Below are 25,734 nucleotides of genomic sequence, written 5' to 3'. Positions count from 1 at the left end.
TTAAAACACTATACATGAAAAATAATCTTAAAAGCTATGTCGAAATAAAGTTTTCCACTAACTTATCATGAAAGATACAAATTGTATTTTTGGGGCTCCTTTAAAATATACCTATATCGAATTTCTAATTAAGTAATTAACAGTCACACTTAAAGATGGCACAAAAGATATCGTAATGTACTGTTAAAATCGTCGCTGATTTTAGGACAATCCAGTCTGAAACGAGGCCTACTCGAATAGAAAGCTAATGCGTTCCTTTAATTTATGAAAAGCTTGATTTTGATGTTTTAATAAATTCTTAAGCGTTATCGACTAACTAGCTAGCTAGCTAGCTATCTAGAGGTATACGAAATGTTCGAAATTGAAGGGGAGGGGTTGAGCCCCCGGATGTTTAGAATACGACAGTGACAACTTTATGCTTCAGCAAATGTAAGTTGAAGGGTTTGAGGCTTGCCCTGTATCGTAATTTATTGCCATTCCTAGGCGTCGAACCAGCCACTGATGCAAGCATCAAAAAAGCTTAGTACACATTTTACTCATTCTTTGCTTGAGTTTGAATGATTCCGTGGAGGTCTCAAGTCTTAACTAATCTATCTGCCACATGATACTCTGCTGCCGTATCACACGATCGAGTTGATGCAAGCTAGAGTTTGAAAGCAAGGATATTGCTTGAAATAGCTGAAATTTTTTGTTTGTTTATGTATTGATTGATCTAGGTGTTAATATTTAGTAATTGTCCTTGTGATCGTATTACTACCGATGCTAGAGGAAAATCAGTGAGATTTTTATATTATTTTATTTATAAAACTTTTCTCTGCAAAAATAATAACCCCATGTAGGTGTAATATAACTTATATATTAATAACTGTTTCTGTATGAAGTTGACTTTCGTTAACATACACAGGCAACACAAACTGAAGGGCAACATTTGACAATTCCGGTTTTATGTTTTACATTGGAACGCGGTCACGATATTACCACCTGTCGGTACCAATGTCAACTGCAGAATGAATTTTTGTTCAACCGATAGCTTTTTGTTGTCTAATTGATAGTTTTGTTCTCGCTAAATTGCGTGTCTGGATTAACAACAATGAGAGAGACATATCAAAATAGGCCCTTGAGACTGCAATACCGTGCCGTTGAAATGTGTATCATCACGCACCGCGTGCATTTAGTTTTCGCGCGTTTTCGCCGAGATGAAGTGCTTCACACTTCCAGTGAAGGAGAGCTGTCACTTCTTTGTTTGAGTCCTTCTTCAAACGAGGCTCACTGCCCACCAGAATAAGAATACACTCGAATATAATACACATATTTGGCTAATTTAATTCATATGTTTCTTCGTTTTATTATGGCATTAGGCAGGATCCCTATTGATGTCGATAAGGCGGTCAATGCTATTTCTACTAAAGGCAGACATGTACACATTGACAGTGTGTAGTCTTTGAATTATTATTATAAATACATAGCTAGAATCACGTTCGCACAATTTTGATGTAGCAACTATTCCGGAGAATCTGCTATTTCGATACACACGCAGATCGACCAACACATATCTGTCTAATAGTTCTTTGACATGGTCAATGGGGGCATTTATTGGTCTCGCTTTTTTTACAAGTGGTACCATTCTGTTAGCTGGATAAGTATTGCGTAGGCTGATAGCAGTCGGTCTCCTCTCCGTCTCAATACGAACATCAAGGCGCCGACCAGATGGGTAAGCTAGTTTTGGCTTCGGTGAAAAAGCCAGTTTCTAATGTGTTCCAAAACGTATCGACTGTTAGTTAGTGGGTTTATTTACGGCAGTGCGCAGATCAACCTATAGGTTTTCAGTGATTACCTTAGGGTTAACATTGCTATATAGGATTGGTTGAGTGGGTTAGATTACGCATTCTGTACCTGAACGACTTAAAGCCTAGGGGATTATTTTGTCCAACACGAAAACAATGTCCGAATAAAAAAAAAGTTTCCATTTTATATAAGGCAGACGCTGAGTATGCGATTTGCTCGTACCGCTGAAGGTTGAAGCAGCTTTGCTTACTACACATCCAGTTTTCAGAATATGTTAGTAGACTGACGAATATTGATGGATGCTGACACGTGCCTGCCTAATCTCCCTTTTAGCGTTCAACGTCGAAAGGATTCTACACCTTGAAACGTACAGCCTCCAATAAATATTTGGAAATCCGTGATTTGGAAGCACGAGTGGCAGCTTGACACAAACCATTATCATACGTCCCAATTAGTCAATTAGAGCGCAATGTACCTGTAATACGCAGAAAAGCTGAAATCATTTTGTATCAACAAGGGACAGAATAGAAATGCCCTTCACGTTAGCCTGATTTAACCGCGTACGCTGCTTGAAAACCAAAGACTATTGACAGTCTCAGCTAAGGACGTTACGCTATGTATTCTTAGATTGAAGTCGGCACTTTGTGCCACTTGCGGCCAAGTACGATCTCGTGATGCACAACGTATGAGCTGGTGGTCCTTCTTTACGAATACCAGTACGACAGCACAATAGTAGACAAGTGCTATCAATGCTTTGCAATATATACTAAATTATACTAATTATATATATATATATATGTGGAAGTGATTATTCATGCGATCTTACCTATGCGTCTGAACATCAGCGGAATTCACAAAAAGATATTATTTTTTAGTAAGTTTAAGCAACATTCACTTATGCTATCAAGATGTACTGTAAACACTAATGTTTTTAAGGTCTCGGCGGTGACTTTTCCTAACGGGAAAGACGTTCAAAACCAATTACATTGGCTTGATCTCCTAATTGTAGAATCAGACAGTTTATCCTCCAGGCCTAATATATTTTCCAGGTATAAGATAATTTACTATCTATCGCCTGAATTGGCCTACTACTACTACTACTTTCCGAAAGAATTTACATTCTATTTTTCTATGAATTAATTGTATTATTCACCGCAAGAAGTCATTTATTTTATTTATGCAAATTTATTTCGTTATACGCTTAACTTGAACTTATCATTCATAACCTACACAATTATGCTATAATGATTTTTGTAATACGTTTACAGGTAATCATTGTCGAGGTTCGCAGCGCCTGCGAACACTTACGTTATTTCAAATTTTCTCATAATTTCCAAGAGTAGTGAACATTTTTTGTCGCCAGATTTAATACATATTAAAAAATATAATAGGATTGCCGCTTTCTCCTAAGTAACTCCGCCTGTACAATAACTAAATTAAATATCTTAATTAATTCCGTCTAATAATTGTTGGTCGTACGTGCCAATAAGAAGCGCTAGCATCTGATGATTTTGTAGGTTCTAGTAGGAGTAATTCTATACATATGCCATATTATGGTATCAGTCACGTCATAGAATCATCATAAAGTCACATTATACCAAACACGATAGCTTGTTTGCCATCTCCTACTGACTAATAGACGCAAGATCATTTACCACGTACTTGTCAACGCCGACGAAGACTTTTGTATTACTTCTTTTTCATTTCCTATTACGAACTTCGAAACGAGCAAGTGGTACAGGCTCGTCGCACCTGTTGGACAACCGATACAAACAATTCTTTATGCGTCTATGGGTTGAACTACACGATGGAGCGCCTATTCCAGCTGTTAGACTTGCGCTGCATGTCTGCGAAACTAAAGCAATGCGGATTTTCGAATCTGCAATATGCCATTTCCTACTTACCTAGTTATTATCTTAGGAAGCATACAGGGCGATGAACTCTCGCCTGACGGGGGCTGGAGAACAATGTTACTTGGCTTCTGGTAGCGTCCGAAACGAATCTAGTTTACATGATCTTTGATCTTTTAACAACAGCCTAGAAACAAATTACGGGTAATTGGGCTTACTACTGGCAAGAGAAGACGATTTGCATCTACGATAAATCTGGGACAAAACTTTTTCTCACTATTTATCAAATGTCCAATGAAAGATCCGGTGCATCCTTTTTTTTCGTAGAAGCTCTAGTCTTCAGTAGTAACTGCTGGCCGACTTTAATCAAGCCGATACAGTATAACAAACAGCTGAGCTATTTATTAACATATGTTATTTAGTAGTTGAAACAAACTAAGAAACGCGTTTATAATATATATATATATATATACATTGTCTACTGTTAAAACCTGTCATTTTATGGTTAGTCTTTCAGCACTATCATATCTAATGGACCTATTTTGTTCCAATCAGTTGACAAGAGTAAGCTACGAGCACAGGTTTATTGACTATTTTTTATCATCACAATATCAGTAATATCGTAATGGTGGAAGGATTGTCCGCATGTTTCCTCGATGCGATTCGTCTATCCTTGGATTAAAGCTTGCCCATATCGGGTAAGCCAAATTGCAGACATACACAATGACAGAAATTAAGAGAGGATATGTCAAAAAGACATCCAATTGTAACAACAAATTTCACGCCCCAGATATCCGGGTTAGTCCAGAGCGACATCGTCATCGTCACGTTGCTTGACCCAGCTGCACCCGCATCAGTGTTTAAGTCGACGAAAATTTCGCACAGCGGTTCTGACCTTGGCCCAAAATTAGGATACGTATAAAAAGCTTGTTTTGCACTCTATGTGAGTAATTGATGCAGTGCTAGTCACGTAAGGCGTCCTTGGCACGACCAACGACGAACGATTTCATACAGTTCCTGCTATACGGAACTCGGCGGGTAACAGAACGCAAGTTGCGCACATTACGTAATTGGCTATCATTGGCTTAGATAACTTATCAGCAATCAGAGAAACTTTTCTGTCATCGTACAGTTAAGTTGATTTTTTTGCGACGGCTAAGGGCTGAGTCCATGGTTATGACAATAAATGAAAATTGGTGCTTTTTTCCTTCGTCAAGGACGAAAATGGGAGCGTGTATACTCGGGTTCGGCGAAAATATCACATACATGCCTGTAATAATAATGTTAATTATTATTATTACTACCACAGCAACAACATTATGCTACGAAGAAGAGATTCTTCCTGCGGATAACAAAACGTATGCGGTAAATGAGAGGATCGACTTGTGTCTATATGAAAAAGTAACAAATTTTATGCATATAGATTTTAGAGGGTTCCTAAGGCAGATGTCTGTATATCCCAGTTCGCTACGAAATTTCGTCACCTTAGTGGTTGTTGCAACGGTTGTCGCAGAAAGTCAACTAAAAAGCAAATAGGCGCGTACCGATTTAAGCAACAACTAATAGGAGGGATCGGATCATTGAACTTCGGAACGGGCAGATCGATCAATGTGGTGTCACTTATATATCAATGGTGACGATTATCCCAAACATGCAGACGTTTGCCGCTGTATTTGGAACGGGTTCTCTATTTCTCACGTATAAATCCCACAAAGTATATAGCAGCAGCAGGCATTACGCAGAGATCCTTTTAGGGTACCTTGGACCGATCTATAGATATAATGTATAACACAACCCACAAGTATTGTTTATGGGCATTGCTCTTACAGCAGTAAGGCATAAATTTTCTTAAACAATGGCAGCATTGTCTGTACATGTCAAGCATCGCAAAATCCCGAACGCATATAGAAGAATCATCGTCCAAGCGCCTGCCTAATGAAAATTGCTTCTTTATACAAAGGATTTATGTACACCTAGGAAACCTTAAAATGTGTACTCTCATTTATTTTCTACGACAAATATAAGTAACAACCCAAATGCTTTGTTCAATCAGAGTTACTATCTATGTTTGATACTTCGAGTATGTCAAATAGTTAGTTCAAATGTAGATTTATGTTGCTAAACAGTTGTCAGACTAGTTTCCGACCCATCTGCCGTATGCCGAAATTATTTCGGTACTTCTGCGCTAGTCACTGATATTATTAGCAGATAAAGTGAAACCTGGCACTCTTCTACTATACCTAAAGTGGACCACGTACTTCACTGCTGATGAAGAACTGCAGTCATCGCTTAGATAGACAAAACGAACATGCGCTCGACACCTTTTGCAATAAAAACGCTCATTATAAGCTAGCCCCAGTTATTCGAATCATTTGTGAACTAAGAGGGTCACGGATTTCTAGTTCACGCAAGCAAGCTTTGTGCCAAAGACGATGTTGGAGCAGTCTGGACGAGGGGTATCGCAAGGTACTGTGCGTAGTTAGCGCAGGCGAATGGAAAGGGCTCTGAGGGAAGGACGTCATAGCGACTCAGTAAGTGAGTGACTCAAACACCGAGTTTGTTTTGTCAGCTATAATGTTCATGAGAGGCCACTTGACTAAGCGATGACGTGGCCAAACACGAACACTGTATAGTAGCGTCCAAATAACGGGTTGCAGGCCAGCTGCTTTTGGGCTTCTAGTGCAATATATATGCGGGTTTTTGGGTTTTGTTGTCCGTACATATGACAATTTTCGCAGCAGCTCAGTCAATACTAGCAGCTGTATATATAATTCATTACGTTAAGATTCAGGACTCCTGTAAGCTGGTCTTGCTAGTCCTGAAACGTTGTGCTTTTTCCGAGAATAATTGAGATTCTATGATGCGATAGGTAAGCCACCAAGCAGCAATACTGGCAGTATACGGACGTTCTAGCGGGTGATGAAGGAAGAATCAATAATGAATAAGAAATTGGGAAGACTTTTTCAAAGTTGTTATTCTCTAAAGAGTAGCGGCGGTCCTCCGTAAAATACTTCAAAGCATCGATGCTCGAGACACGTTTCTGTTGATATCTTAGAGCACCGTCATCGTCATGACAACTATGCGTATTTAAAAAACAAAGCGAAAGAACGATCTACTTTGCATGAATAGTAACGACCAAGTGGGAAAAAATATTTTTTCATCAAGCTCAATTTTCTCGTCATTAGTTGAGCTAGATTCTAGAAAATATTACTTTATCTGAGGTCGAAAATTATATTACATTAAACTTTCGATGTAGACTTTCGGTGTTGGCATGTGGCTGGCGCCTGCCTAATGCTGGCTAAAAAGCTGCTCTAGTAACAGCTTTAGTAACAGTTTATTTAGCATGCGTTCATCCGTTATTTGTTGTTGTTGCCCGCCATTTGTTCAGTGATATTGCTATTTACGCAAAATGCATGCGTAAGTAAGCTTTCCTAGTATATTCAATGCTAGTTTACACAACAAAAAGGGGTGCAATGATGCACTCAGGAAATAACATTTCAATGCAATTCCCAATAGCGACTGACCCAATGAGAAAATCATTTTCGCCATATTTTTTTGAAACATCGAACGAAAAAGCTCTCTGGATTCAAGCGGTGGGTCGCCCAAGCCTATCAGTTGGGCCGCCTCAGTGCGCTTACTGCAATTCAGTAACATTTAAATTGATACGGACGCTTCGGTTGTTATGATCGATGCCACATCGTTTGCTGCTCTTCGCTAATATTGGGTTAAGCTCTCTGGCCGGTCGTATGGAGTGTAGGAGGGCAAGGCCATTAAAGGCAGGCCGGCTCCTGGAATCGGCCAAGGCCATGCGCAAACGATAATTACGGGATGATGTTAACTAACGAGTGAATTCACCTGATTCGTAAAGCAAATACGCATGAAGATAAGCTCTTAAGAGATCACTTACATTATCAGCTCTAGATCTTTTTAGTTTATCTAATTTCAATAATACACATTGTTAATGAATTAAATGGAATGGAAAAATAGAAATTGTTCCCGAGATAGACAAAATAAATGTTAATATTATTTGTGTTCTTAGAATGGTCTCGCAGAAGACCTGGTTTTGCGGCTTCCAATTTTGTCGATTTACGGAATTCTATCAATATGGCTATGGTTTGATTCTAACTTTCGTACCTCAAACCCATCAAATAATTGCAATGAATTCTACAATGTGTTATAAATTCCAATGGGTATGTTGAAAGCAAATAACTAGCAGAAATATCTAGGTTTAAAGTAATATTCTACTTCATACATACAACATCGGGCTAATAGTCGGATCTTAAACCCTGGAAAAACCTAACTGCTTATTCTATTGAATCTTTTTTTCCTTTGTTTCAATACGAGAATTTCCTGTCGAAGATGGCGTGTAGCCACCCGCTCTCAGCCAGTTGAAATTAAACGTGAATGGTCAGCTATATTAAATGTGAATACCAGCAACATTTAATATAGCTGACCTACCGTAAAGCATCTTTAATAGGCCGATTCTAGCTTTGTTCTGAGACCCATGTAAGTCTAATTGAACCGTTTGTACGTGTCTCAGTAGAACATATGGTAATACAGTCTCTTTGGATCCTCTACTAACGGGAATAACTTTTGAGTCAGGATAGTACGAGCCAACCTGATCAGCCGGATGTGACTCACCCACACACAGCCCATTGACGTCAATGCCCACCTGTGCGAAACAGTTTCGAGCAATAAACGTAGTCCTGCGAAACGCTATCGTCTAAATGACATCCTGTCAACTCAAGTGCCATTTTCAAACGTTGGCCTTGTGTCAGGCCCCTGTCACAGTACAGAAGCTAGATTACGATACGATATAGGAAGCATGTAGCATTTTTGACCGAAGAAATTATTACGACAAAGCTTTTTGTTCTTAAGATAATATCCGAAAGCAAGAAGGAGCGCATCAATTCAAATAACCTCTTGCTCACTTAATGCCATTTGTTTCCTACTAAAGCATGTGCAGCAGTGGGAGGACTCGGAAAATGACGTTGGTGAAATTGAAAACAATGACGTTTTATCGCTCGGAATTGAAAAGGTGGTCTAAATAAAGCCAGCCCCAAATACTGTCAACCGTGTAGGTCTTCTTCGCCCATCCTGGTCGGGTGCGATCATCATGACCACAATTTTAAATTGCATAAGTTCCGGCACGAACAAGAAAACACTGTTTGAGCAAGTGACTCAAATGCAGTACATAGTGTCTATAAGCAGCATGTTTGCCTATAGAGCATCGTAACTAGAGCAACAAAAGACCAGTACTATTTGACTAATAATTTCCTTATTCTCTGAATGCGTGCCATGTACTATATATTGAAAATAATATAATTTAGCAAATATCAATTGACTGAATATTTTGAGCAGTTTTCCTGCAGTGAAGCCCTTATAGGGGCACGGATGGCAAAAGAAGCGTGGTTGTGTCCTCTGTGGAAAAAAACCATCTGCACCATAATAATACCGTCAATCCTGGTCATCGCTCCCTACTTTGACTCGGCTCGTTATTTCTCACTAGCACTGGTCAAAGGTAACGACAGCGGGGGGAGCGGGAAACAAAGGAATGAAGCTGAAGGGAGGAAACGAATGCTTTTGCGCGTCTGGGGGCCATCTCTTACCAGCTGTTATTTCTGTTCCTGTGGCCGCTGTTGCATTGAAAAGCCATGCACAGATTTTGGATGCACAACAACGAAACTTCTACACAAGGGACAAGCAGTCGTCCAATACGCTTCTATAGTTCACGGTCGCTGCCTCGTACTACTGCCACTGCCACCATTACAACTAGCAACATAATATAATAACGGAAGACACCGAACCGCAATCGATCTTGTTTATTGCATGCACAGCGCAAAAATGCACACACATGCAAATGCCCTCTACGTGATACCATTGACTCGAGCAAGATGGCCCACGCTAAATGTAATATTCCTAGCCCGTTCATAGGATTTCATACCGCCACAGGATCTCACTCAGTAACAACAGATGCGGTATACAGTTATGCGTTCGCGCTAACGAGTGGATGACTCACGGTCAAGGGGATTACATTCGAATGCTGTTAAATGAGAACAGTAAACTAGGGAAAATAATTTAACAAGTGGAGATCATTTATTTGAAGTAATCATTGTTATCCTTTCCTTATGGCAGCGAACAAAAACTTTGAAGGGCTACTGATTTTGTAAATAATCTACGGTGTTTCACAGCTGATTGAGGTTAAGACGTTCTTCTGTCCCCTTATCCGGTAGAAAGTCTCTTGACATAATCTTCCTTTAACTAATTTTAGTAATCTTTTAAGACAGTTAGTAAAACATTCAATTTTAGATCAGCTCGTGTCCCTGAGCTGAATAACAATTTTCGTATCCCTACAGCAGGAGCCTTAATACTATTTGCCAAAGCACCAATTCGCTCGACATTTCTGCAAACTTGTTTTTTCAGTTCTGTTGCTTTCGCTGCTGCTAGTCTTCGTTTGCTTTGTAGGCTATGTTGAAATGACTATAAACTAATCTGAAGATCGCCGTACTATCAAGATCTCGATCCGTTCGTCTTCAGAACTGTTCTCAAACCCACATTCGATCGACTGAGATGAGTCAGCTCTTTCGCTTCCCCCTATCTTCAATCGTACTCATCCTCCGTATGTTTGGCTTCCGTAGATTGGCGTTGGCTGGCTGGCTGGCTGGCTAGCCGTCTCTGCTAACCCTTGGACTCGTTGGGAGCGTTTCGGATGGCGGGGCCTATGGCGACAGCTTCCAAGAGCAAGATGTCTTTACGCTCCTCGATGATCTGAAGAAGCATTTTGACGTGAGTGGCCGCACCGCGTGGCTGCCTATCGATAATATAAGCGGCTACATAAGTACGATATGAGTAGCTGTGGCCTTGTGCCGGAGGTTTGCTCAGGCTGGCCCAGTCCAGCTCAGCTCAACCTCCCGCTCATCCTTTGCGTGGCCAAATCTCTAAGAATGTCTTTCTCGTCTTTTGCGGATCAATCAGTATCCGCTCGTACTTTTCCTCTTTCCAAGATTTGCTCCGATTTTGCGTTTGTGTTCGGCCGAAGGTTCCCGCCGCGCTGTCAGGCATACAACAAAAAAAACGAACCTTTGAAAAAGGGTTAGCAACAGTAGCGACTAGAGATCTCTTTATAGATTTTCACCATGTAGGGTTAGCTATCTCAAAAAGATCTACACTTGAAATGCACGCCGCTAAGGACTACGGGCGCTTGATAACCCGAGAAGCAGCAGGAGGAGGCTGGGCAGAAATACGTCTATAAAAATATAGATATGTCAATGAAAGAGGCGCCTATATTGAAAGAAAGGGATGGGTGGATGCAATATACAATGTGTAGAAACCAAGTGTGTGAGAAGGTACGCGCGAGCCACCCTGAGCGATTGCGACCGAGAAAAACGGAACGAAGTCAGCCAGTCGAGATATTGTACCGCTCTAGTAAACAAGCGTTCAAGGGCCATTCGAATAAGTTGTCCTTCATCGTACGAAGCAAAGCTTAGAGCCACGATAAATCCGTAAACCCATTTGCTACCTGGAAGGACTCTATTTTCTCTGGTCTTTTTGTCTTTGGCTTGCATATTCGTCTGTTGTTCGACAAGCATTTATTTGCTTGATGATTGGATCAAACAGTAATGGAACGCGCTTTTGCCTGCATTCTAGCCAGCTCGATTCAAGCACCCGCAAGGAAATTTCAATGATACTTGTTTCTAACATAATTGATTTCAGTTACCGAGTCATACCAGACAATGGGATCGAAGTTCGCATTACTAAATAACTGAGTTAGGTTAATCAGAGGATACCATCTAGCTTCACCTAAATTTATCCTTGCAATGAAACCCATGTAACGCTAACCATATAATGTTAAGGAGATAAATGTTCAGGATCATTCATCCTTAGCCCAAAATCTCGCTGCCGGTTCTCACTTCTCCAGTCGCGAGCAAACTGTCAGAAGTTCGGACACAACTTTATTTTGTTTGCACATGATGCATGGTACCTCTGACATCCTTCGTATTTAACAAAAGGTCAATGAGCGCGATTTGAAGAAGTGGTTGATTATGGATAAGATTTAAATTTAAGTAATCCATGCAAGGTAGAAACAAAAGATATGATCTAAACACACAGTCGTAAGACATACGAATCAATAGAATAGTACCAAATTTATCAAATCCAACTATAAGGAACAAATTATTCACTACGAAGACCTACGAGATTTAGATTAGACAGCTGGCCTACGGCATGATACTTAGGGTATATACCCGTTTTCGAATTTCCTAAGCTGGTCGTCAGTTATCCTCATATAAAGGACAAAATTTTAGAATCACCTTTGCTCTGAAGACTGGCGGGAGGAACCCTGTTGGATATAGCTGAAGTTTCTGCAACAAACCTGTAACGCAGCATAATAACTACTACCTCTTCTAACTCCTTTTTCATAATAAGTCCTGTGTTTTCATTTGCTAATGCTACGTTTTGAACCAGCATTGGTCAGAATGTTTTTTGCCCACGGTTGCCACGGCAAAGAGTCGTACTACCTACCCAGAACACGCCCTTGCTCTGCTCTGAAACCTACTTCATAGTAAAAAAAAAGCTAACGTCATCTGCTTTAATCTCCAACCTAAACCACCTCACTCCGAAAGCTCAGTAAGCAAACATCTCACCACTGCAATATTATGGGAACATGATTATTTACTGGCCAAAAAGCACCTCGAAAAAACTTTCCCGAGTCATCGCACCTTTCTGCCTCATCTGGTAGGAGCGTCAGCTTCTAGGGCGTCCAGTTTTTGTTTAGTCTTTGTTATTGCGCCACAGGTTGTTACAGTGTTTCACTGGCGTTCATGTGTACAACTGGGGTAATGCCATTCTTCTTAGGCGTTGCCTCTCAAGGGCCGATCAAGGCCTGCGCATGACCTTTGAACAGTGTTCTTCTTTCAGCGCTTTTTTCTGCTACAGGTGGCTGATGCGCTGGCTGGTCTCGACTAAAACGACGACAATGTAAAGGGGTCGGTGCGGCCAGACCAACAAAAGCTTTACCTCTACCACGTATCCATCTTTTCCTTCCTACCGGTTGCTCCTTTTTTCAGCTTTCTCCATCATCTTTGTCGGCGTCGGCGCTAACGTGTTTGCGGCAGAAGTTTTCTATGGTTTTATTGGCCGCGCACACACGCAGTCAGCCAACTCATCACCGGCCGTCGGCCGACCGCCACCACTGTGCGGACATCGACAGCTGTTCAAGATAGCTGGCCTGCCACCTGAACGGAATACTCAACGAGAGCCGAAACAATGCTCAGCTGAGAACGTCAACAGCCGAGCTGGCCGTCATAACCGAAGCCGCCGCTGCCGCAAACGGAGCAGCCGTTGGTAGGGCAGCCACAGCGATAGCGCCCCTTGAGATCTCACTACGCAGAGCTAGTTGTATCGTCGCTTACTTTGTGCCAGCCTCGCTTTTGGCTTACGGTTTTTCCCCTTCTGACCTGTAGATGAGAGAAGGCTATACGACTAAAGGTTATAGTAAGAAGGACAGCCACCATAGTGCCTTTCATTCCTTTCTTAGTTTAGTTTCTTTTTGTTTCAATTGTTCTATTTGTAATTCTACTTTAGTGTGAACGGAATGAGGTTGGTGGGTTAAACAAAACATCGGGATCTCGTTGCGGTGACGATACGTAGCGTTTGGCGTGGTGTTAGTAGAGTAGCCGGCGCTTCGACAAACGACACAGAGCAAAGGCAAGCAGACTGGAAAGGACATCGCTCTTGGCTATCGCGGTATTCCGGTCCTTAATCATGTATCACACCTTCATGTCCAATTTTCGCCTTGCAAAGGTCTTTCTTCCTAGTAAGCCCATGCTATAAATGGCCTCTATTACTTTATGGGTATAGATGATGGAATCTCTTCGTAGAGCTCGAGTACGGGAGTTCTATCGCACTGGTTGCCACGTTATTACGCCACTAATAATACGAGTACTATGGATGTACCAACAGAAATTGTCTTGTCAACATTTCCAAACGATATTCATCCCCTTTATTCGTTAATAAGCTAAATAAAAACACACCCCGGCCAATATAAAGACAACAGTTGCAGTAGCACCGCCTATCGTTTGACTCGCAAGCGCGCACCTATCCCATCAATTGCATAGGCGGTTTATGCATACTGTGTTGAATTCTTGTATTACCTTCCTTTGCAGACGCATGACAGGATACACCCTTCTGGCTTGCACTATAGAAGATACGCAGGATTGGGCTCACAGGACGACGGAAGGACGCGAGTGAAAGCTCGGCGTCGACGAATGCGATGATGTTGACAACAGCAGTGGTAACAACAACAACAACACAAAGCTATGTCAGCGAAACTATCCAGGCGACAACTGCATGCCATGGGAAACACCACGTAGAACGTATGGAATTATGTTTGTTTTCTCAATCGATAGGGACTATTAGAACACAGGCGAGTATGGAGGCAATCGCTAGTGCAACGACGGGCAGAACAGGCACCAACGCAAGAAGGGTTGATTGCTGACCAGCCCGATAGCAGCAGCAGGTGAAGCTGGCAGGACTCGTATTCGAAAATCGGTAACAGAAAATGCAAATTGGAAGAGTATCAGTTAACCGAGGACCTCACAGAATGGCGGAAGTCTTCGTGAGGTAGTATTGCTCGGTGCTGACGAATAACGAAACAGCCAGTTCCTGCGTAGTCCATCCGTAGTTGCCTTTGTAAGAGTTGTATACGAGTTCGAGGACGTTGATGCACATTGCAAAGAAACACTACCAGTCAAAGGGAATAGAAAGTAGCCAGAAGGGTAAAGAACTATTTTGCCTATGTACGCAGATACATATGATATTGCGCGTGGGTGTTGACAATATTGTTAGTCAAGATTCTGCTTGCAATACACTATAACGTATGACCTTAAAGCGTCATGCCTAAGGCAACTCAAACACAACATGCACATCAGCAAGCCACCCACTAGCCCACACGGCTACGGTTGCAGGACAGTGTCTTCCAGTCAGCCTAATTTTCAGTCTTCTTCCGTGTCGAAACGAGATCGGGGCAGAGAAGGGTCACGCCGAGGCCAGGATCTAACAGATCGCACATGTATAGCGAAGATTGTGCCTGTTCGTTCACATTCGTGGAACGGACCTCGTGAATTTTCTACATTTAGAATTCAGGAAGACGAGAATTTATTTACACGATCTTCGGTCGTGTTCGCTTTTATCAAACCTTACCGTCTAAACCGCAGTCGGTCGCCGACAGCCTCGTGTCTAAAGTTGGAAAACAAAGTTCCCCCGTACGAATAAAGAGTAATTAATGATCAATCGAGTACGCCGTTACGCTGGCACTAAACCACACCGCCGAATTCACTGGCACCATTCACCCTCCGTCGCCCGTAAAGGAATCACGTCTGTATTGTCTGCTGTGTAGGCCGTGTCCTTTCGTGCCCTGTGTCTGGGTGTACATGTGCCGCTTCCTTACGTCCCACAGATGCGAATAGCCCGTATGGTTCGGAAGCAGCAGAGACTAGGCTACATCGAGGGTAAAGAATGCAAGTGCATTCGAGGTGTATTTATATTAAAGGAGATGCTTTATTGCAGACATGGCCGGCAGGTATACCGAAGGAATGCATTCATTTAATGACCTTCCCCACCTCGTCGATTCGTCTCGAAATAGCTTGACCGGGGCGGCTATTCCGCTGAGAACGCGGTACGTACTGAGAACAACGGAAAGATCGAGGTCATCAAAAGATACGTTTACGGGCAATCAACATCAACAGCTACGATAATAATACATACCTCTCTACAGCTTTGTAAGCTCGCTATTCGCCGTAATGAATGAACACAAATCTCAGCTGTGTGTTAGCTATTTTCTAACAGCTATCAGCATATCTTTCGATGCCGTCTCGTATGCAATAGACGATGCCATCAACAGTTCTCGGGCGGCTTCGAAAAGCAGTAATCAGAAGTTCCGCTCAGAGAAATTTCGTTTGACTCTTACTCTCTAGCGGACTAAACTGTGCAACAGACAATGTCATGAAGCAGTACTTTACCATTCTTCTAACAAACTTTACATATACAGACACGATGCTTAGAGGCGATCCGGTAATGTGTGAGCACGTACTATTTCGTGCGTGACTAAATTGATGAAGTTGGATTGTTATTGAAACAGAGAATAAACTCTGTAGATTTCAACATAAGACTTATTCCCTTGAGCTTTCGAGGTTTATAATATTCAAATTAGGAAAAAGGAAGATGTTAGTATTATTTAGTGCTGCACTCATGAAATACTGACTCGCAACTTCATTATATCCTTAGTGGCCGCCATGCGTCTATACTATTTTAGGTTGCTATATTGAACTAGCAGTTTTCCGACTGCTAGGTTTTTTGGTATAATCTTTTTTATGGGGTTTAGACAAATTCACTTTCCGTGAATTAGTTAATCAATGCTGTAGACGAGTTTTGTACTAGCCGTAATTTTAAAAATCGTTGTCGCTAGTATTCCTGGCTTAGTTGGAAGAAAATAATGGAAGACGCAACTAATGCCAACCACGAGCATACTCTGCGCTTTCCATTAGCTCATGTATTGCAAGGGCTGAAAAGTGGCACCCTTTTCGAGCTTCCCCTATTTGAAGCCCCTCGATCCTGGTACGGAGCTCATAAGATACCATGCAGCAGGCATAATTGAAACTGATATTTGTCCCGGAACCGAGATAGCTTGTTACAGGTGCGTCCGTCAATGGGTAGAAACATTTGATCGTTTTAAATGCAAGACACGTTCCGATCAAGCTCTACAGTAAGTAATTTTAAAAAGTGCTATATAGAGGTGATACTTGTACAGTATTGTATCTGATAGGAAACATGGCGATTTAGCATGATCTGGCATGCTTTTCAGTGTTAACTACAGCCGAACTCGTTCTATTCGAAACAGCATATTGTAGATCTGTATTGTGCAACTAAAAATTCATCACCAACTACAAATGATAAAAGCGATAAACGAATCGGAAAGGGACTATAGATTCCCTAGATGAGCCTGAAGGTGTAAAAACTTACAGTTAACTATCAAAGCTAAAGTGCCCGAACGGTAACCAGGCGATCGGAAAGATTCAATAAAGAAAAATAACCCAATGGATCGTCTTGCAAAATGTGTACTCTGAAGCTGGAAAAGAGAAAGTACCAAAAGTGCTACCCTATACTGCCAGATAACTCTGTTAGGGAACTGGATTGCCACTTTTGTGAAGTTATCGGCTTGTCAGCTAATAAAATTGCAATCAATGGACAATCTGACCGCAAAACACACAGCTGGAAAAGATCGATGAGCTATCGCAGGACAGCATAGTGGCGTAACAACCTTATCATCAGCTTGGACTCGATGAGTTGTGTCGACTCGACCGTATGGTAGCCTTCAGGACCGTGATCCTACGGTTAGTTGTCGTCATTGAAACCGACGACTGCGCAGACCACGTCGCGCAAGCGGCAAGCTTCTCCAACGGCTGTCAGCAACCTTGGCCTGAGCATTAAGAGTCCTGATAGTCTAGCTGGCTATGCTGTCCTTGAAGTGTCGACGCGAGAGTCCACCGTACCTTAAATGTAAAATGTGACAAACTGCTTGCACGTAGTCTAGTCTATTTTTTTCTTTAAGATTCGAAGCTTCTAGATTCAGCTCAGTCACTAAACCAAAAAATGAATAATACCGCGGTGAGTCATTTATACGACCGTCTAGCATTGTTCTGTTTTGCCATAACAGCGTTCGTACTCTGAATATGATACCGAAGAACAAACATGTCAAAAGGGTGCAAATAGAAGCAACATAGTATGACCTAACGCTTGTCACTTTTATCTTTATTAATGCTAACGTCTCACATTGAGTTCGTTAGTCGAACAGGAAATTATCTTACGCTTTCAGTAGATCTTAGTTTAGTTCCTTCCTATAGAAAATCTGCGAAGCAAACGGCAAAATTTATCACGATTAGAGCAGAGACATTTTGCAGCGAATTGCAGGTTGTCTTGCGTAGTGATATCAGGATTAGCTCAATCATTGACGATTTCCGTTCCTCTGCATATGTGACTCCTCGACTATCCGATGTATTGTTTGGACTTGGTCGTCGCTTTCGACACTAAACCGCGATGTCCAGTTTACTATTCAACTCATGTGAAGATGAGCTCTAGCCAGCCTATTCGTAAGCAAACAACTTGATGCCAATTGATGTAACAAAAATTATTCATTTCATGCTCCCCTCCTTGTTTTCCCTTGACGGGTCCTTTCATCGTCTACTTGCTCTCTGGCACCGTCTACGCTGCCATTCGGCGCTCACTTACAAAGGCTATTATTAATGTTACTACTAAAGATGACATGAACAAATTACCACGAAGAAAAAGGAAGTATAACGCAAGGCGCTTATACCCGTACCGGTGTGGTGGCATAGATCACGCTCGGCTGCTTGTTCAACAGAAGGACCGGCAGACAAGCTAATTTCGTCCGGAATTTGCGCTCAGCCTACACACTGCATGAGAGGATCATCTGTTGGTAAGTTTAGCTGGTGCATTCTCGTGGCGTTTAGCGCATGCCGCCTTCTTGGAACAACTACGCGTACATTTGTACACGTCCGTCCCGTCTTCGCCTCCGCAGCGGAAAAGGAAACCATTCATTCTTGCGCGCGTGAACGAACTTTAGGAAGATTTTTATTTTTTTCGTTGCAGCCTCGCCCGACGCCTGCAGTAGCCGGTAGAAAAGACGGAGGTGGAAACACCGCTCGTTTTTACTTCCTCTAGTTACGTTTCTCCTCCATTACGGTTTCGTCCGAGTGCGGGTACCCCTCAATCGGCCCACATCATGTCGACCTGCTCCAATTCTATGCACAGCGCAGGTGAGAAAGAAAAAAGTCTTTGGCCGTACGGTCGCTACACTATAATGCTACTATGCTACTGTTACCAATCGGAACTTTTGCACGACTCTTTCGGCGCCAAAGTACACTTTGGAGAAACGCAATGCTTGCTTCGCACTTATATTTCAAAGGCGGAGGTTCCCATCAGCTACACACTTCCTAGATGGCTTCAACTATCGGAAGCCAGTGGAAACGAACTCGAAAAAAAGAGACATGTAGGAGGACGAGAAGAGAGAATGCGATCAACTGGTGCTGCTGCCGTTGTATATGCACCCTTTAGACCGAAATCGAAAGCCAACAGCTAAGCTCGCTGTGCCGGTCGTCATAGTTGTGAAAACCAACTAAGAGCAAGAGTTGCTGGCGTCACAAACCCCTTCCCACGCATAGAGGCAATGACACCACTCGTTTCAGAAGCTAGAAACAATGCGGCCAGCCAGCGTCGTTATCATATCCGTTTCTAATGCAGTGGAGGTTTCATCGGCTACGTGTGAGCAATCTGTTGGTTTAAGTTGTTCAAATCTGACTGTGAATGCTCGCGCGTGCACATGCGTGCATTGGCCTGCATTTATGAAGCTGTTGGCCGGCGTAGAAAAACCCTGGCTGAATGCAGAAGTAAGTGTGGGTGTTCCAACACATGCCTGAACGTTGTATAGGCCTGAAGCATAGTGAAGTGTGGTCCTCACCAAAAATCCATCCCATAATCAAGACGGTCCTTCAACGTTAAAATCGCTTAAATCCACCGCCGTGGGCTGTTGGCACGACTGACCTAATAAGAGAAGAGTGGGCAGCGTTTGGGCCTACGGATGACGATCGAAGGGATTTAGGGAAAATGAGGCCAGAACTAACTGGGGGAAATTCGATCGGAAGCTCCTTCCGTGGAGCAGCAGCCAACTCAGCCACAGACAGGGCTGAAGAAGACGACGAAATGAAAAGCAGGCGAGAAGAGGGGGCGACGCAAACTGTAAGGCAGAAAAGGGACCCGGGGGCAGAGGGAAAACTGGAATAAAAGCGTGGCGAGGGAGTAACTGGGGTTCAAAAAAGAGCCGAGACTCTGAACGCGAAGCGAGAACGAAAATCGTAGAGTTATGTCGAATGAATCGACAGAGTATGATGTTCTGGGGATAGAGGACTCGTACGAGTAGAGGTTGTGGAAATGGATAAGCTATGACGAAGAGCCCAAGAGGAACTGGGAAACCCCTATAGAGGTTGAGTGAAGGCATGGTCCTACAGAGGCAACGGGATAATGCGCGGACGGATGACGGCAGTAGGAGGAGATCAAATTGAAGACGCCTGATGCGTGCCGTTTGTTCGTTCTGCTTTCAATGTAGTGATAGAGCGTGCTCGCCAACGCTTCATTGATGACTACCCCATCTGTGGACAAATGGTCGCATTAAAAAGATACGTCCAGGCGGAGGAAGTAGGCGATAAAAAAACGAGCTGCGGGCGTAAAAACGAAAAATGTCTACTCAGAAATGAATACCAAAAATAATGCATAAAATAAAGCCGGAAGTAGCCATGCAAATCGTCGACGATTTTGCATGGCTACTTCCGGCTTAATATCTCATCTGTAGTCAGAAGAACATCTATAAACTGGCAAATGTAAGGCTGTCCATTTCGTATTATGTTTACGGCTCAAGCAAAGGGCACATACAACCAAAACCTTTTCGTATTTGAGAAATACCATAAAATCCAATATAATCTTGCGCACGAACGCCTACCGAATTTTATCGTATTAGTTGAGTAATTTTACGTTATGTTACCATTAATATTCAAGTCTAGAAAAATTCAAAGGGAAGCCCGTCTGCCTACGCTGAAAACGATACCAGATACAAGGAAGTTGATAGGGTATCGTATACTGTTATAACTGCTATTTTATCTGACGTGTCTGTGGTTTAACTAAAATAACAAGTAACCAGTTCAGTACATTCTCTGGCTGTACACGCATTGTATTCAAGCAGTATATGCAAGTGGCTAACATCTTGTTCAGGATCTTGCCAACTGTCTAGTACATATCTGTCCATAGGTCCGGTTTATATCGTCACAGTGTCTTCGATCATCCGACACTTATCGCGACATCACATACGGATAACCGACACGCACAGCAAGTGGGTATACTCCACGGCGATCCGACGGTTTCTAACCGCTAAATATCAACCCGATATATCACCGAATGCATACTATTGCTACGTCAACTGTTGATACCGCCTCCTAATGCCTATTCGATTCCTCTCTTCGCTGTCCTTCTGCGGCCAGCGCCGCCAAATGATGGGATATTGTAGAAACCCAGGTTCTCCGGGCGTTCGGATTATGGCCTCACTAGGCCGTGATGAGCATTCCTTTCATCATGACCAAGGAAGATTAGAAACGCTGTCATTGGCGCTGGTTTTTACATATTATCCAACTGCGGAGACAATCACTGAATATCACCATGACGCCTGCCTTTTTCGGCATATGTATCCTTATTTAATATACTGTAACTGGACAGCTAGTAAGAGAGAAATCAGGAACGCAACGGTGATATATCTATATAGCGGAGAACTGTTGCTCTGTGAACGCGTATATATATATATATGCATAGTTGCATATGCAAGTGACCACAACTAAAGAAACGGCGACAATAGTTTTACCACGAATCAGGCGACCGTCTCGGTATGATGATCTGAATCTCGGTCTACTGTTACGTTATCAATTTACTAGCAATTAAGTTCTAGAAGCGTGCTCCTGTTTAAAGTGAGCACCTAAGCTTGCATAATGATCATCGGGATGACAATCCTTTTCGAACTGAATAAAATAGTACAATAATAAGAGTGGCCCAACATTCTGTCCTCTCTATGCTTAGGTACTTCGGAGCATTCTGCGGCACCAGCGAGCGTAAACACACTTAGAACTAGTTAATAGCTGCTGTCATAGCATATAGAATCGCATCGACGACACTATTGTACCACGGATATATTGTCACCGGCGCAGCGCCTGGTATTTTTTGTCGTCTGAGATTGACCCAACCGTGATCAAGTAAGAATGGCCTAACCAAGGTCGTTCTTCTGATGACCCTTCGTCCGGTCGACCGTTTCACTGTATCTGCAAAGAAGAACCTCTGTACGGTCATTTTTCAAGAGTGCACCTCGCACGTACCGGAGTCACCCTGTCTCAGTGGGATTTTCCACGACGATTTTTAACGATACAAAAAGTGTCAAATACCGTTTGAATTATAACGTGCTCTCGTTTTCCAATAGTTCGGTCCTTCAACCTCCTCTGTATACCATATATTCGTAGAGAAATACTGGGATTTGTGATTCGTGTGTGTATGCTTCGAAAAACCATGCGCGCGTTGGAGAAAGCCAGACGACCAGAGATTTCGAGGTCCACCCCACAGTTAAAGCCAGGTTCTCGGTAAGCACCTATCTTTTTTCGCATGTCGTGAAGATTCTTCGATTTATTGGAGGTGTACGAGTCAATTCCGCACGATGGACAGGCGTGTTTAATTTGCTTATCAAATGATATAATGAGTGCTGTTGTAAACGTTGTAGAGATCATTTATTTTGTCGTCTGTGACGGGACTATTCGTAAGTCGCCGTAAGAGGACTGCTATATATGTTTAGACTGAAACACTGCCACGGACTCATGTACGCAAAATGTTTAATCAGTGATATGCACCAACTTTCCTTCTCCTGTTGACGATGTCCTGAAAATTTGTTCTTTTTTTTCTCCATAATCGTTCGATTGTAACCCTGTGACACACAATTTCAACTCGAGTGAACTGAGCGCTGACGAATAGCCAGAATAGTTTTACGTAGAAATTCAGACGTGCGACAGTGTACTTAACAGCAGTATCGGACGTAAAGCTCTAAAAAAACTAGAACTTTTTTAAAAAAAAAAGTTTTTTTTTTAATTTAAAAAAAAATCAGTTAATCACATTTAGTTAGGAGCACAGTAACGATGAAAGGGCTTTATCATCGAGTATATTTCCCAACTCTACATATGGCTTATGCGAACTATTCATAGTTCGAGATCAACCTGTGTTGAACGATTGTTCTTTTAGATCGCAATCTACAAATAAATCACCCTAATTTCATCTATAAAAGCATGGAGTTTTTTTTTTATCAGAAGAGATACAGATCATTGCTGGTGAATATATATTTCAAAGCAGTAGGGGTGGGTTTCTTTCTAGGAATGGGAATTACACGTGATACTACGTTGCGCCATTAACGGAGCTTGTCCAAGTGGTTCATAAACCCTAAAAATTTACAAGGTTAGGCAATCCATAATAGTTTTCTGCTTACATGGGGACAATCGTTGTCGACTGACTATCAGTATTCTGCGTATTTAATCTATGCATGCTCTTTCCCTGACCGCTTTTCGACCAGGAACTTCAATACTAATAAAAATTATTATAAGACGATTATTTGTTCTTTAATCTAAATTCATTAAAATAAATATGATTCATTAAATGTAACTTCAATTTAACAAACCTGATTTGATAAATTAATATTTAAGTTGCACTTAATGAATCATCATTTCTACACCAGGATGCAATCCGGTTTAGAAGTAAAGATGAATGCCGTCACAAAGCGAAGTTCATAACTTTGTGCGTATTAAATGCCTAAAGAGCAAGTAAGTGATATACTTACGTGGAGAACTGAACAAAAAAGCTGCTCTTTTTAAATCATAGTATTTAATTAGCTCTATATCAATAGTCACTCAGTAGCCAAGTTCAACGGGCGATTACTGTGTAACATGATCAACTCTACTTCAAGCTGACGTATACTATTCTCAATGTCTCTTGAAGTCACTTTTGACTCAGTTGCTTTATTGCCCTTCGTTAGCAGCAGCATGGCCCCCAACAAAAACACAGTCCTGCTAAATATCTGTACGTTCGTCAAGCTTCCGTCAATTGACTTGTTATGTCTGAGTAAACTGTAGATAATCTGTCGCTCAATGAACAATTTAAGACCAACCAATCCGGCCAAATGACCTCGGGCAAATCGAAGAGACGACGGATACGTGAGCGCCAATGAGATAACAAGTAATATAAAAGACTCTATTGAAAATTGAGCCGAATAGTATGTGCTTGTGAGAAACACCCGCATTTCTTCAATTGTCTCATATATACGAACCATATGGTCGGATTCGACCATCCTTTTAATACGAGTTTGCTTCATTAAAGTTTGATTTTGTAGCAAGCCAATTCGATCTTCGAAAAGTTTTACCTTCTGTCCAACAATGAGAAGCTGGCGGATGTCAGCCGAGATGCCATCAATCGCCTCCGCGATCTGCCGGGCCACTTTCACCACCCGCTTTTGCTGATTGTGTAACTCTTGAAATGCGCACGTTGACATCACCTGTACGTGAAACTGAACTAATACAGGTAGTAGCCAGGCCGATTTAGAGATCTCCTTGAACGTTGCACACTTATCTAAATCAGGACAACGGATTTCTGGCAGCCCTAACTGGTGGAGCTGGCAATTGAGATAACGTAACGCTAAAGCGGCCTGCCTCGTACTGTCTAAATCCACGCACGATTGCTTCGTCTGTTGTAATGTCGTAGCCCAACATCCTCCGAGTTCCTCGGCTTCGCCGTCAGACTGCCGCAGCCTGAGGATACTTGCGAGTGTCGCGCCTGGTGACGACGACGACGGCTGCGATGAAGCCGAGAAAGCCAGTTTAATGTCAGTCGCAGAGGCAGAGCGGCTTAGTAAAGATGACACTGCTGCACAGAGGAGAACAACATTTGGACTGTTTACATAATGTGTCATAATCAAAAACAGTTTACACACAGTTTGTTAGCTTCTGATTGTATACTATTCGTCGTAAAGCAGCCCTCGGCAGGTCCACTGCTTTACGGAATGTCTATTGAGATTCGTTATTGTTTTGGAAAACGGACTCAACCGAAGGCTGGACAGGCAAACAGCGCTCGGTGGAAAAATTGGCCACGCGAATGCAGCGACAGGGATACAGTGAGGTGGCGCCAATAGCAGAGCATCCGCGCATAACAATGCCGATGACCACCTCATCTGCTGTGCATGTGTGCAAAAAAGTAGTTTTTTTGCTGGTTCCTTCCAGAATCCTTGAAATTTCATTTGGCTTACGCTAGTTTTTGTCCATTACCATAAACCTGCCGGCTCTAGCCGCGAAGCCGAGCGGCAAATCCTCAACGAATGAAATCTGAAGTGTCAACTGCGTATCGAGGCTCGTTCATTGAAGGTCCAAATTTTCAAGTGTTTTAAGTTCCAACCCGATTGGCCCGACTAGCTGTGCCAGCCAGCCGACCTACATCGGCGGTGGGTTATTGCTTCCGACGACTTTGTCCCTTGTCCTGTTGCTGCCCCTTCGTTCCACGTGGATCTCCTCGAAATTCTTGCTCTCTATCTTTCTCACACTCGTCGTGTTTTTGCCATCCGTGTTCCTGCGCCACTGCCGAATTCTTCTAAGCCTCCTTGTTACAGACAGAAACAGACTAACTATTTCTATTGGACAGCTGAAGAGCCAGCCCCGCCTTACGCAAATGTGTGACGGTCTCGGTTAACCTGGGTGAAAAGGCACTAGTTTGAAGTATAAAAATGAACATGAGGACATAGAGAAAGGTCAGAAAAAAAAACAGAAATAGAATCAGACAGATCAAACGTGGCCTACCGCTCAACCATTTTTTTTGCCTTTCGTTTCTGCCTTACGCCCTTCTTGTTATTAACATGTCTTATCGAATGTTGAACGACAAAACCTAAGCTTCGTGAGCAATTAGTTCATTTAGTAAAGATGTTATCATTTCTTATCCTTCTCTTGAACCTTGATGAGAAGGCGGACGACTCAGTTTCGAGAAATCCAATGTTCCTGCGAGTGTATGAGTGACTCTGGAGAATTTCAAAGCTGCTGCTGATGCCGTTGTGTAGCTTGCCAAAAGCAAGGGACGTGAACAACCACGGAAGCCCGACGAAGGAAACACGAGTAGTAAGAGATATTGTTTGAACGGTTGGTCGCCAGTGAAAAAGGTCTGTCTTATATCCTGAAAGCAGGTTGCGGGAGCGGCCTGCAGAAACATCTGTGCCTGGTCGCAAACCTCATAGGAGTCTTTCTATAGAGAATAACAGTACAATCGTTTACTAGCCAAGGTACACACATATACCGATTGGAAGGTGTCTCAGGCATAAGAAGAAGGACGCAGAAAATTCTGCGCGAATATATTAAGCAGTATTATATATATTATTTAACAAACAATAGCGGAATTCTCTCAAACTTCGTATTTGGTATTAATTCAT

General features: G+C 42.4%; 1 protein-coding gene across 5 annotated transcripts; it reads right to left on the bottom strand.

The window, feature by feature from the left end:
- Window positions 1-823: 823 nt before the first annotated feature.
- On the bottom strand, window positions 824-24,377 carry LOC111248156 (uncharacterized). Of its 5 annotated transcripts, none has more exons than XM_086984134.1 (3): window positions 23,692-24,376; window positions 3,448-4,905; window positions 824-2,260 (listed from the first exon to the last, which is right to left on the bottom strand). In XM_086984134.1, the coding sequence occupies exons 1-2, from the start codon at window positions 24,235-24,237 to the stop codon at window positions 4,894-4,896; spliced, it is 558 nt and encodes a 185-aa protein (XP_086840260.1). In that variant the 5' UTR covers window positions 24,238-24,376; the 3' UTR covers window positions 824-2,260; window positions 3,448-4,893. The 5 variants fall into 5 exon arrangements, 4 of the variants coding, with proteins under 4 accessions (XP_086840260.1, XP_086840259.1, XP_022655735.1 ...); XR_015324128.1 differs by lacking the exons at window positions 824-2,260; window positions 3,448-4,905; window positions 23,692-24,376 and adding exons at window positions 9,701-10,686; window positions 11,945-12,006; window positions 12,353-13,976; XM_086984133.1 differs by lacking the exons at window positions 824-2,260; window positions 3,448-4,905 and adding exons at window positions 9,701-10,686; window positions 16,951-17,182 and having other exon boundaries at window positions 23,692-24,377.
- Window positions 24,378-25,734: the final 1,357 nt, after the last annotated feature.

Source organism: Varroa destructor, unplaced genomic scaffold (assembly GCF_002443255.2).
Source record: "Varroa destructor unplaced genomic scaffold, Vdes_3.0 BEIS01000003.1, whole genome shotgun sequence".
NCBI lineage: Eukaryota > Metazoa > Arthropoda > Arachnida > Mesostigmata > Varroidae > Varroa > Varroa destructor.
Note: the sequence above shows the minus strand (reverse complement) of the source record. Positions and strands in the feature narration are given on the sequence as shown.

Coding starts and splice junctions, on each gene's coding strand:
- LOC111248156 (XM_022800000.2), bottom strand. CDS start 24,237: ATGACACATTATGTAAACAGTCCAAATGTTGTTCTCCTCTGTGCAGCA. Junction 10,687..23,691: donor TTCTCATTGTTGGACAGAAG/GTAAAACTTTTC, acceptor TATGCCTGACAG/CGCGGCGGGAACCTTCGGCC.